Source organism: Pimephales promelas, chromosome 16 (genome assembly GCF_988280905.1).
Source record: "Pimephales promelas chromosome 16, fPimPro1.hap1.1, whole genome shotgun sequence".
In the NCBI taxonomy this organism is placed as follows: Eukaryota; Metazoa; Chordata; class Actinopteri; order Cypriniformes; family Leuciscidae; genus Pimephales; species Pimephales promelas.
Window position 1 is genome coordinate 31,991,443 of NC_142784.1, and position 11,240 is coordinate 32,002,682.

An 11,240-nucleotide genomic window follows, 5' to 3' on the forward strand; every position below is an offset into this window, starting at 1 on the left:
GTTTTTTTGGTTTGTTCCAACGGTCAGACATGTATTTATCATTGATTCCAGACAGAAAGAAAAAATTTTAATTTAAAAAAAAAAAAAAAAAACATTCTTCCTAGTTCAGATTTCATCCGTGAACTTCATACGCTGCACAAAAGTCTGCCACCATCAATTAATTCGAAGTAAAGGCAGAGATAGCAGCGTTACCTAGCTACTTCCTATGACAAGACCCCTGTTCCAAGATGGCGGCGGTTTTGATGCATGCTTAGAACCCCCAGGTGACGTCTAGTGTATCTCTATGCAATCATACAAAGAGGTTGGAGTTCATTTATCCTTTGTTATTGAATGCTTATACTGTATAAAGTACTAAAGATCGTTTCACAAGTAAATTATTAAACAATAAATAAGCTCTTGATCAAATTTGTACTATTTACTATGGTTTTAAAGATCCTGTTGCACTAAGTTGTAAGCTTGGGGAAAAAATTGTATTTACATGACAACCAAATTTCAAAACTGGAGAAACATAATTATAATGGTGTTTATTAAGAATCACTACTATTTTGTTACTGAACGAGAAACAGAACAGCTGAAGTTAAGTGTTATCTATAGGCTCTATATGATACATAAAAAAGATTATTTCACCGACTTTATGTGATTTCAAGTAGTCTTGTCCATTATTAGACCTTAGTCAGTTTTAACTCTCGAGGGATAAATGTAGTCTTTGCGACAGCGCGCACTCATCAAATGTCGTAGAAAGATCATGTACTTTTCAAAACTCACAACTTTACATTTTGGAGACGGAACAGTACATCAAATCCATTTATGATTCACAAAATAAGAAGGCTGCTAAAACCATTCAGTTATGCTCTATTTTTAATGTATTTATTTGAAACTTCCCCTGGCTCTGTTCTTGTTTAATATTGTGTTTTCTGTATTGAGTTTATTTGTGTCTTACTGTTTGTATTGTTAAGATTTAATTAAAAAAAATTGGCTGTTCCCAAAAGCGCCATCTATTGTCAGAGACCGATGGTTCAGTGATATTGAGCTTGTTTACATCGGAGTGCGCATGTCTCTTCGACGTTGCACATGCGCAGTGTTGTACATGGAAAATTATTCTAAAATTGCATTCTAAAATTCGAAATAATTCGTAATAAGGAATTATTCATAGTATTTTTAAGTTTCCACGATGGTAATACACGCTTCCTTCTGTTCTGGTTAGAACTTACTTTATTCCTCTTTTTCCAACGCAATTGCTCTACGCTCCAAAAGGTGGCGCAAATGCGCCTAAAAGCGGTTTTCAACCGACCAGAAAACGTAAAAGAAGATGATCGTCCTCATGACACGAAATAAACTATGGAAATAACGGGAGAAATCCAAGAGCAAACAATTTAAATTTGTGTGCCGAACTTTGTTAAAGATGGAGTTTATTAAAGAGGAGATTAAAGACATGACTGATCCAGAACCATCCAGAATAAAACATGAAGATACTGAGGAACAAATAGGTTGGTGTGTATTCTTGCTAGATGACTGCAAAGCTTTTGTTGACCAGATTTGGTGGATGTGAAATAACGAGCTGATAAAAGATACAGAAATGAATCTAAATGTTCATAACCTTGTCAAACACATTTTGATTGTATTAACAAGAGAATGACAGACCTAACCTTTGGTCCCTCAAAGAAATTATACTTGATACTCTGTTGCTTTCTTCTGTTGAATCAGAGTTCACTTGAACTGATTTTAACCACAAAATGTTTTTATTTTAGACTGGATGGTAGTAAATCAGCAAAGACATGAAGTCATTAAAGCAGAGGAGGAACAGCAGAGCATCAAGCCGCGGCACTCCTGCATTCAGTGTGGAAAGAGTTTCAGAGAAAGAGGAAAGCTTAACAAACACATGAGAATTCACACTGGAGAGAAGCCGTATCCGTGCACTCAGTGTGAGAAGAGTTTCAGATGTAAAACTGATCTCAGATATCATCATCTCCGAGTTCACTCTGGAGAAAAGCCATTTAACTGTGATCAGTGTGATAGAAAGTTTATTTTATCATCACATCTAAAATCACACCTGAAAGTTCATTCAGATGTCAAGCCTCACTTGTGTTCATTCTGTGGAAAGAGTTTTTTAAGGCTGGATCATTGTAAAAAGCACCAGAAAACACACAATAATGTAAGAGATCAAGTGTGTTGTGACTGTGGGAAGAGCTTTACTACAGTGGAAAATCTGAAACAGCACCAACGAACTCATACTAGAGGAAAACCTTACAAGTGCTCATACTGTGACAAGAGTTTCACTCATTCTGGAACCAGGAAAAAACACGAGCGACTTCATACTGGAGAGAAGCTGTACCACTGTACTCAGGAGAGTGTTTCACCCAATCAAAAACTCTAATGATTCATATTAAAAATCATTGCCATGTGTCACTGAGAAATTTTGTACTCAGATCTAATATGTTCTTTTCAAAATCAAAATAATGCTTTCAGATCAGTACATAGACACAACATAAAAAACGTTTTTAAAAAGTAAAGTAATAAAAACTTACATTAGTGAGGTGAATAAATGATATACTGTGTGCACTGCAAGTATAGCATTGCACTGATTATTGTGTAGTAGTCTGTATATTCAGCACTTGACAGTGACCCAAATGCAAAAAGCCGAACAGGTTACAATAAGAAACGAAACGACACTCAGAAAGAGAAAAACCCTAAAGCAGATCCAGCCTAGACAACACTGTCCACACCTGCTCTTCCTCTTCCTCTCACTCTTAAAATAGTTTAATCCATTGCTGGTATGATGAACTGACTGGTATTCTGTACGGTTAATTTGGGCACATATTTAGAAATAAATGTGACCAATTATGAGTCATTGTGTGTAAACATTGACAACTGTGTTGTAATTGTGTTTAACTTTTACCCGACTGTGTGGTTTGAAACATGGCAGAGGAGTGCAAAATGTGTTTTAGTGAGAATGTGTTTAGAGTTTTGCAAAAAGAAAGCAAGTACCTGAACTTGTTTACAAACATTTACGGAGAGAGTGATTTAGTTGACAAATTTTCAGAGGAATGGGATTTAGTGTTTTGGCAATTCCTCCTAAATGGTGCTGTCATGTGACATTCAGATAAAATAAATGTATAGAAATGCCAGAAGATTTTGAATTCTTTGTTTGAAATGTAAAATTAGAGACTGGAAAGAAATGGAACAAAAATCTACAATCAGTCATTTGTCATTGGCGTATGAAAAAGTATGTGCTTTGAAATGTATTCTTTTGGTAAATGTCCTTTATTTATTTCTTTTTTTAAATAATGATTTTTTTTTTATGAATCGTATTAATATTTTCTTTATGAATTCTATAGCTATGTATTGATTTAATCATCATTAAATCCTAATTGTGACATAATGGATCTGTGTATTTTCCTGAATCTCTGTGTGAAATGGGCTTTGGAGAAAGTTTTGTGTCTATTTCATTTGATCTTTAACTCACCGTTAAACAGTGTTGGTTGTTAAATTCAGTATGAAACTGAAGTTGCGATAGTATTTCCGAGTGAAACGGCTTCTCGAAAAAGAAAATATGTAGCTGGACTTTATATTTTCCTTAGGCAATTGGTTGAGTTGTTGTTTAACAACAAACACTTTGTAGCCTACTGGTTGAAAATCTCTTCACATCCTGATAGCAATCAATCAGTAATTCTTTCCATCTTTATTTTGCCACTATATGCCAACAACAGTGTAAGATAGTAGTTGTCTTGTACTTTGTTGTGTAAAATGTCTTTAAAAAGTGAAACAGTGCGCTTCAATGCAGTTTCAGCTTTGTAAATCATAAGCGCCCTCTGGAGGAAAACAAGCGAGTACGCATACGGTGGGTGTTTACGACAGTTCAGAGCGCGTTTGCGGCAGATGAGACGAGATGAGGATGAGAGCTAGAGAACGAGGAAGGTAAACAACAACGACTATAATATCTATACAAAACCGATACTTTAAATGATTAACGCTTTAAATTATGCATAACTAAACGAAACAAAACCCCAGATGCCTACCTTTTACAAATATTCGTTCAATTGTGGGATTTTTGTTTAACTTTGTTGTGTTTACGTTAGCTTTTTGGGTTTAGTCCCTCGGTATCTGAGCTATTACTATTCATGTTGCAGTGTCTGCTATTTTGCCAACTGTAAATTGTATAAAAGAAATGTTTCATTGGTAAATCAGTCAGTCAATCATTCTCTGTATTAATACAATTTATCAGAAACTTTGATTGTTGTCATTTCATATATTCATATATTTCATATATTTTATTTTGAGTTGTGTGTAACTATATATTCACTTCTGGAACTGAATGAATGAATTCATGTATTTGGTTAAACTTTAAGAAGCCCTCAGGGTTAATGTTAGGGTTAGTTGCTTATAATTATATGAGCCAAATTGAGCTTTCCATATTTCTGGGATTGAAGCATAATGGGCCTTCAAAATGAAGATACCAAAAAAAAAAAAAAAAAAAAAGTTTGATAGGAACTACAGTCATAATGGATATTAAAAGTATCCATACTTTATGAATTACAGGCATGCAAAATTGTGGCAAAAAAACGTATATTTTGGCTTTCTGCTCATGGTTTAGGCTACACAAATTTACCCAAATAAAACTGAAAGTACAAAATAAAGGAACCAATCAAACTGAAACACTAAACATGTAAATTAATTTTATGAACATAGATTTTTTAATTAATTTTTTTACTTCAGCGGGCCGGTTTCTTCAAGCCGCACTCACAGCGACAGGAGATCATTCATTAGTGACTTCCAGCCACAACAATTCATCCCATCATCCTACAAGAGAAGAACAAAGAAGTAACCACTGCAATCTGCCTGACATATGGCAAAGATGTTTATTAAAGAGGAGATTGAAGACATGAGTGATCCAGAACCATCCAGAATAAAACATGAAGATACTGAGGAACAAAAAGGTTGGTGTCCATTCTTGATTATTCATTTTGACTGCTTTGGTGAAATAATGAGAAATACACTATAGGAAATGAAAAAGAATTGCCTCTAATCATAACCTGTATAGCAGTTTTCAAAGAAATTGTGATTGTATTAAAGGGATAGTTCACTTTGAAATACATTTTTGGAATGTTTTAGCTTACCTCTTTGTTACCATCTTTGTTTCCACAGTATTTTCAATTTTGATATTTTTAGGTGAAACCGTTCTTGTCTGTCAGTCATATAATGGAGGTCTATGGGGTCCACCTCAAAGAGCATGCACAGAGAAGTCCAAATTAAACATGATTTAATGACTCGTAAATATAAGTACACACTGATGGCACACACACGAAATGAGCGTTTTTGTGTGTGAAAACGAACAGTATTTATATAGTTTTTACCTCTTGTAACCACAGCCACGTCCAAAACCATAGACCTTTTTCTACAGATCAAGTATAATAAGATTAACATTGAATCATCTTGAAGATAGTTTCATCGTTGACTGTAACCGAACGTGACGCGCTGTTTGAACGCTGAATGACAACCGCATCGGAGGGAAAAGTTTACGTGATCTTGAATTTAATTACTTAAATATTAATGTCTTTCTCTCATAATGGCCTCACAACACTTATAATAGAGTGCATGAAAACTTCATGGAACTTAAAAATGTTTTTGTGCCTTTTGTGGGGCTTAACAATAACATAGAATAATATACTACGCACAATATCGGATTTAGATCGGCCTCGTCTGATCGATACCCGATCTAGCAAAAATGGCCTGAGTATCGGATTGGCGCATCCCTAGTTTAATTTTGACTTCTCTGTGCATGCTCTATGAGCTGGTGACCATAGACCTCCATTATATGACTGACAGACAAGAACGGTTTGACCTAAAAATATCAAAATTGAAACTACAGCAGAAAAATCTTGGATGCCCTTGAGGTAAGCTAAAACATACCAACAATTAATTTCAAAGTGAACTATCCCTTTAAGAAGATAATGACAGACCTAACCTTTCCCACATTGAAATGCTTGATTTCTTGATAATCATGGAGACCTGTAGAGGGTTATATTACCCAATAATGACATTTTTGTACTGTCTTCATGTTTTCCATTTTTGGTGCAGTCTATGCACGTAACTTTGATTATATGTCTATATAACCCTAAATTAAGGATATAAAGTGATTGCATGTCTTGATTCATGGATTGAATAGTTTTGTTTTATGTCGCCTTTTTGACCTCTTTGGGTCGCAATGGAGGCATAGAAACCTCTCAGGTTTCAATTAAATATCTTTGTTTTTTCAAAGATAAACAAAAGTCTAATGGGTTCGAAATGACATGAAAGTGAGCGATTGGTGACAGTATTTGAACTTTTGAGTGAAGTTGAACTATCCCTTTGATTTAGGGTTTACTTGAATTTTGAACTGATTCTAACAACTTAATATCTTTATTTTAGACTGGATGGAGAAAAGAGACAAACTGAACGAAGTAGAGAAGAAATGTGATGTGAAGACTAAAGGAACAAACGCCAAAAAGCTGCACTCCTGCTCACAGTGTGGAAAGAATTTCAGACAAAAAGGAAACCTTAACACACACATGAGAGTTCACACTGGAGAGAAACCGTATCCATGCACTCAGTGTGGAAAGAGCTTTTCTCAAGTGTCAAGTCTCAATAATCATCTGCTCCGTCACTCTGGAGAAAAACCATTTCACTGTGATCAGTGTGGGAAAAAGTTTAATTCGCCTTCAGATCTAAAGAAACACCTGAAAGTGCATTCAGATGAGAGGCCGTATGTGTGTTCTCTCTGTGGAAAGAGTTTTTCAAGACTGGAAGGTTTTAAACAGCATCAAAAAATGCACAATGAAGTGAGAGATCATGTGTGTTGTGACTGTGGGAAGAGCTTTACTACACCCACTCAACTGACACGACACCAGCGAATTCATACTGGAGAAAAACCTTACAAGTGCTCAGTTTGTGACAAGAGATTTAATGTGTCTGGAAACCTGAAAGTGCACGAGCAACTTCATACTGGAGAGCAGCTTTACCACTGTACTCAGTGTGGAGTGAGTTTCAAATCTCCCCGAGGTCTCTGTAATCATCTGCGCATTCACTCAAGAGAAAACCCATTTAAGTGTGATCAGTGTGGAAAAGATTTTAGATCATCGTCAAATCTGAAAACAGTTCATTCAGATGAGAGGCCTCACTTTTGTACTTTCTGTGGAAAGAGTTTTTCATGGCTGGACAGTTTTAAACTGCACCAGAAAACAGATAGTGAAGTGAGAGATCATGTGTGTTGTGACTGTGGGAAGAGATTTACTAAAGCTGGACAACTGAATCGGCACCTACGAATTCACAATGAAGAAAAACCTTACAAGTGCTCATACTGTGACAAGAGATTCACTCAGGCGGGAAACCTGAAGTCACACGAGCGAGTTCACACTGGAGAGAAGCCGTATCAGTGTATTCAGTGCGAGAAGAGCTTCACCCAATCAACGGCTTTAAGGATTCATATTAAAAATCATTGTCATGTGTCACACTGAGCAAATGTTAATGTTATTTGAGAGTCAGTACATTAATTTATTATTTTCAGTCAAATGTGTAGTTAAACTAGCGTTGCTGTGAAATACCTGAAGATTTGTGGAGGCGATACTTTCAGAGCAGCAAGTGTGTAATCTTTTATTCTTTGAGCCAACGAAGTCCCAAAAGTGAAATGAGACTGGAAACGAATTAAAAAGAAGAAACAATTTGAGCTTTTAACGTCAATATGGAGTTTTTGAAACATGTTTTTATTTTGTCATAGATATAGAAGCACACATGTCTTTTCAATTATAGGGTCTGAAATTAAATAAAATGACCATTTCACTGACAACATCTGTTTTTGTGTGATTGAGGGAGCACAGAGCTGATTGAGAAACACTTGAAGGGAAAGACTTAATGTTTTACTCTTTTATTTATTCCTTTATTTGTTACATTCATTGCTGGTGTGTTTTTTTTTTTTACTTTTGGTATTTATTTGTTTTTGCTTTGTTCTAAATAACACTATACAGTTTTCCCATTATGATTGATATGCCTATATCTTGTGCAAACCACTTCCATATTCAATAAGTTGAATGTTGAGATTTGCACTCAGACAACAGTCACAAACCTGTACTGAATTTTGAAGTCACAGACAAGTAGTCACAAATATGTCAAATTTACAAATAAATCTTGTAGATCAATAAATGTTTAAATTAATTTAACGTGTATCTATCCCACGTGTGGGTGAATTGCTAGGAATATCCAATAGATGGCAGCAGCAATACGCTAAAGAGATTTCAGGTTTGGTTTACAAAATGGAGGTTGCCAAGTCCTCGGTTTTACCGATTGGTTTTGATTAGCAATTTCGCGAGTTCTGGCAACCCTACCAAATCCAAGGGAACAACAAACCTGGAACAAACGAAACGAGCAGAAGAATGTAGCGCGAGACACGAGTGGTGTAAATCCGACCAGTTCAAGCTAAAACTGACTTCAGATGCCGTATATTTACAGTTTGTGTGTGTGAGAGATGTCCCCAATCTGTAGAGTTTGGTATTAATCCGCTCCAGAATTGATGTAAGTATTACAACGTAATGAAATTTATCACGTGTTCTGCCCTTACGAAAATTAACCGGTTTTTGCTACACGTACTATGGTATTTTTTTTTGTAAAACTGTGATTATACAATTGCTACTCAATCTTCCAAAACACTGTGGTTATTATACTTTTACTATAATATATAAACCATGGTTAATTTTTGTAGGGGTGGTTTTACCATACAAACACCCTGTATTCTAACATAGGCGATGTTATAATGTAATTTAAGTAACTTATTTTCTATGAATTCACCAAGTTGTTTTCAAATTAGCCAATTCACCAATAAACACTGGGAATATTCCCATCATCCTACAAGAGAAGGACAAACTCCAGGAGTAGCAGCTGAAATCTGCGTGACTGTTAAAGATGGAGGTTATTAAAGAGGAGATGGAGTTTATTAAAGAGGAGATTAAAGAGGAGATTGAAGAGGAGATGGATGTTATTAAAGCGGAGGTTAAAGAGGAGATTGAAGACATGACTGATCCAGAACCATCCAGAATAAAACATGAAGAGACTGAGGAACAAATAGGTTGGTGTCCATTTTTAATTCTTCATTGTTTAAGTTTAGCAAAAAAAAAAAAAAAATAGTAAGCAGTAATTTTAATTGATTTAGTGGCTGTAAAATAAAGCACACTGTACGTGTGATAAATAATGTCTAAATGATCTTAACCTTGGATAATAGTAATCAATGTCATTAACATTTTAATTGCATTAATAAGCAAATGACAGAGGTATTATTTGCCACAACAAAGGTATCTTGTACAGGCCCTGGTCTACATGAGTTTTCACATTTATTCTCCATGAACTGATTCTGAATTAATATGTTTATTTCAGACCAGATGGAGACGATGGAGCAAAAGCACAAACTGAATAAAGCGGATGAAAATAACGGTAACTTACAAACTCAACCAAAAAAAACCAAAAAGCTGCACACCTGCTCTCGGTGTGGAAAGTTTTACACATATATATCTGGACTCTTAAAACATCAGTGTTTACCCTATGGAGAGAAACCATTCAACTGTGATCAGTGTGGGAAAGATTTTGTTTCGTCATCAAATCTAAAACAACACCAGAAACTTCATTCAGGTGAGAGGCCTTTTGTGTGTTCTGTTTGTGGAAAGACTTTTACACGACATGATCATTGTAAACAGCACCAGAAATCACACAATAAAGTGAGAGATCATGTGTGTTTGGACTGTGGGAAGAGCTTTTCTAGAACTGAATATCTGAAACAGCACCGAAGAATTCATACTGGAGAAAAACCTTACAAGTGCTCATTCTGTGAGAAGAGTTTCACTTATTCTGCCTCTCTGAAATCACACGAGCGAGTTCACACTGGAGAGAAGCTGCACAAATGTACTCAGTGTGAGAAGAGCTTCAGAAGTCAAATTCTTCTGGACAATCATCTGCGCGTTCACTCTGGAGAAAAGCCATTTAGCTGTGATCAGTGTGGTAAAGGTTTTAATATATCGGCAAATTTAAAAGAACACATGAAAAAACATTCAAATGAGAGGCAATATGTGTGTTATTTTTGTGGAAAGAGTTTTACATGGATAAACTCTCTTAAACAGCACCAGATAATACACACCGGTGTGAAAAATCATGTGTGTGGCGACTGTGGGAAGAGCTTTAATAGAGCTTCTTGTCTGAGACTCCATCGAAGAATTCATACTGGAGAAAAACCTTGCAAGTGCTCACAATGTGACAGAAGTTTCACTCACGCTTGGTCTCTGAAAGTACACGAGCGAACTCACACGGGAGAAAAACCTTTCAAGTGCTCATACTGCGACAAGAGATTCGCTCAGTCTGGAACCCTGAAAGAGCATTATAAGCGGCTTCATACTGGAGAGAAGCCATACGACTGCCCTCAGTGTGGAGAGACTTTTCCGTCTTCATCAAGCCTTCTTATTCATATACAAAAAAATCATGATACGTTGTAACTTTAATAGCTTTCATTTTCATTGCAAATACACAATTTAGTTTAGTTGGTGAATTTGTTGAAATGCTCTGAGAACTTTAAAGACATAAGAGTTGAAAGTTCACCAGTCATTTGTGGGGTTTTTGTTTTTTGTGCATATTTTGTTTGGCTAGAATATGTCAATGGAATTCTGACTGTACATGAGAAATAATATGATGTGCATATTGTCTTGGTTGAGCTATGATTATTTAGTTTCAAACACATCTTATTTACTACACAATACTGTAGTTAATGAGTTTGAGATGTACACTATTATCAGGTCGTGTATCATACATAGAGTTTCGAGTTATGTATCCTTTATTATTGAACAATGAAGTACCGAACCTTTAGTTCGCCAGATTTGGTGGATGTAGTTAGAAAAACATAGAAACTGTAAAATAATAAACAATAAACAAACTGAAAAATAAACTGTTTTCTTTATTTACATGATTTAAACGATTCCAGTAATTTTGCATAGACTGTACAAATCAAATATCACTACAACTGATCAAAAGTTTTAAACTGTGCTTTTTACACTATTTTACACTAGCCTACATTAAAAGAATTAAATAAACTTAAAATTTACGTATATGTGACTGTACATTGATGTAGATATACTCATTATTTTCAATGTAAGCAAGCATTATGGTGCTTTTGTGTTACATTTATACAAATGTAAGAAGACACCATACGGAGACAAAGAGTAATGGTGCAAGCAGAA

General features: G+C 35.4%; 3 protein-coding genes across 5 annotated transcripts; all 3 read left to right on the forward strand.

Moving 5' to 3' along the window:
• Positions 1–1,273: 1,273 nt before the first annotated feature.
• On the forward strand, positions 1,274–3,375 carry LOC148973399 (uncharacterized). The gene is made up of 2 exons (XM_089120775.1): positions 1,274–1,487; positions 1,749–3,375. Exons 1-2 carry the CDS (start codon positions 1,403–1,405, stop codon positions 2,372–2,374), a joined length of 711 nt encoding a protein of 236 aa, XP_088976901.1. The 5' UTR covers positions 1,274–1,402; the 3' UTR covers positions 2,375–3,375.
• A 392-nt stretch (positions 3,376–3,767) lies between these two features.
• Positions 3,768–7,819, forward strand: LOC120470743 (uncharacterized). Of its 2 annotated transcripts, none has more exons than XM_039660385.2 (3): positions 3,768–3,915; positions 4,714–4,934; positions 6,406–7,819. In XM_039660385.2, exons 2-3 carry the CDS (start codon positions 4,844–4,846, stop codon positions 7,488–7,490), a joined length of 1,176 nt encoding a protein of 391 aa, XP_039516319.2. In that variant the 5' UTR covers positions 3,768–3,915; positions 4,714–4,843; the 3' UTR covers positions 7,491–7,819. The 2 variants fall into 2 exon arrangements, with proteins under 2 accessions (XP_039516319.2, XP_088976857.1); XM_089120731.1 differs by lacking the exon at positions 3,768–3,915 and adding an exon at positions 5,143–5,891 and having other exon boundaries at positions 4,848–4,934.
• Positions 7,820–8,337: 518 nt separating this feature from the next.
• On the forward strand, positions 8,338–10,954 carry LOC148973400 (uncharacterized). 2 transcript variants are annotated; one of them, XM_089120707.1, is made up of 3 exons: positions 8,338–8,541; positions 8,819–9,091; positions 9,397–10,954. In XM_089120707.1, the coding sequence occupies exons 2-3, from the start codon at positions 8,929–8,931 to the stop codon at positions 10,500–10,502; spliced, it is 1,269 nt and encodes a 422-aa protein (XP_088976833.1). In that variant the 5' UTR covers positions 8,338–8,541; positions 8,819–8,928; the 3' UTR covers positions 10,503–10,954. The 2 variants fall into 2 exon arrangements, with proteins under 2 accessions (XP_088976833.1, XP_088976832.1); XM_089120706.1 differs by having other exon boundaries at positions 8,834–9,091.
• The last annotated feature ends 286 nt before the right edge of the window (positions 10,955–11,240 follow it).

Coding starts and splice junctions, on each gene's coding strand:
- LOC148973400 (XM_089120707.1), top strand. CDS start 8,929: ATGGAGGTTATTAAAGAGGAGATGGAGTTTATTAAAGAGGAGATTAAA. Junction 9,092..9,396: donor AGAGACTGAGGAACAAATAG/GTTGGTGTCCAT, acceptor TGTTTATTTCAG/ACCAGATGGAGACGATGGAG.
- LOC148973399 (XM_089120775.1), top strand. CDS start 1,403: ATGGAGTTTATTAAAGAGGAGATTAAAGACATGACTGATCCAGAACCA. Junction 1,488..1,748: donor AGATACTGAGGAACAAATAG/GTTGGTGTGTAT, acceptor TTTTTATTTTAG/ACTGGATGGTAGTAAATCAG.
- LOC120470743 (XM_039660385.2), top strand. CDS start 4,844: ATGGCAAAGATGTTTATTAAAGAGGAGATTGAAGACATGAGTGATCCA. Junction 4,935..6,405: donor AGATACTGAGGAACAAAAAG/GTTGGTGTCCAT, acceptor TCTTTATTTTAG/ACTGGATGGAGAAAAGAGAC.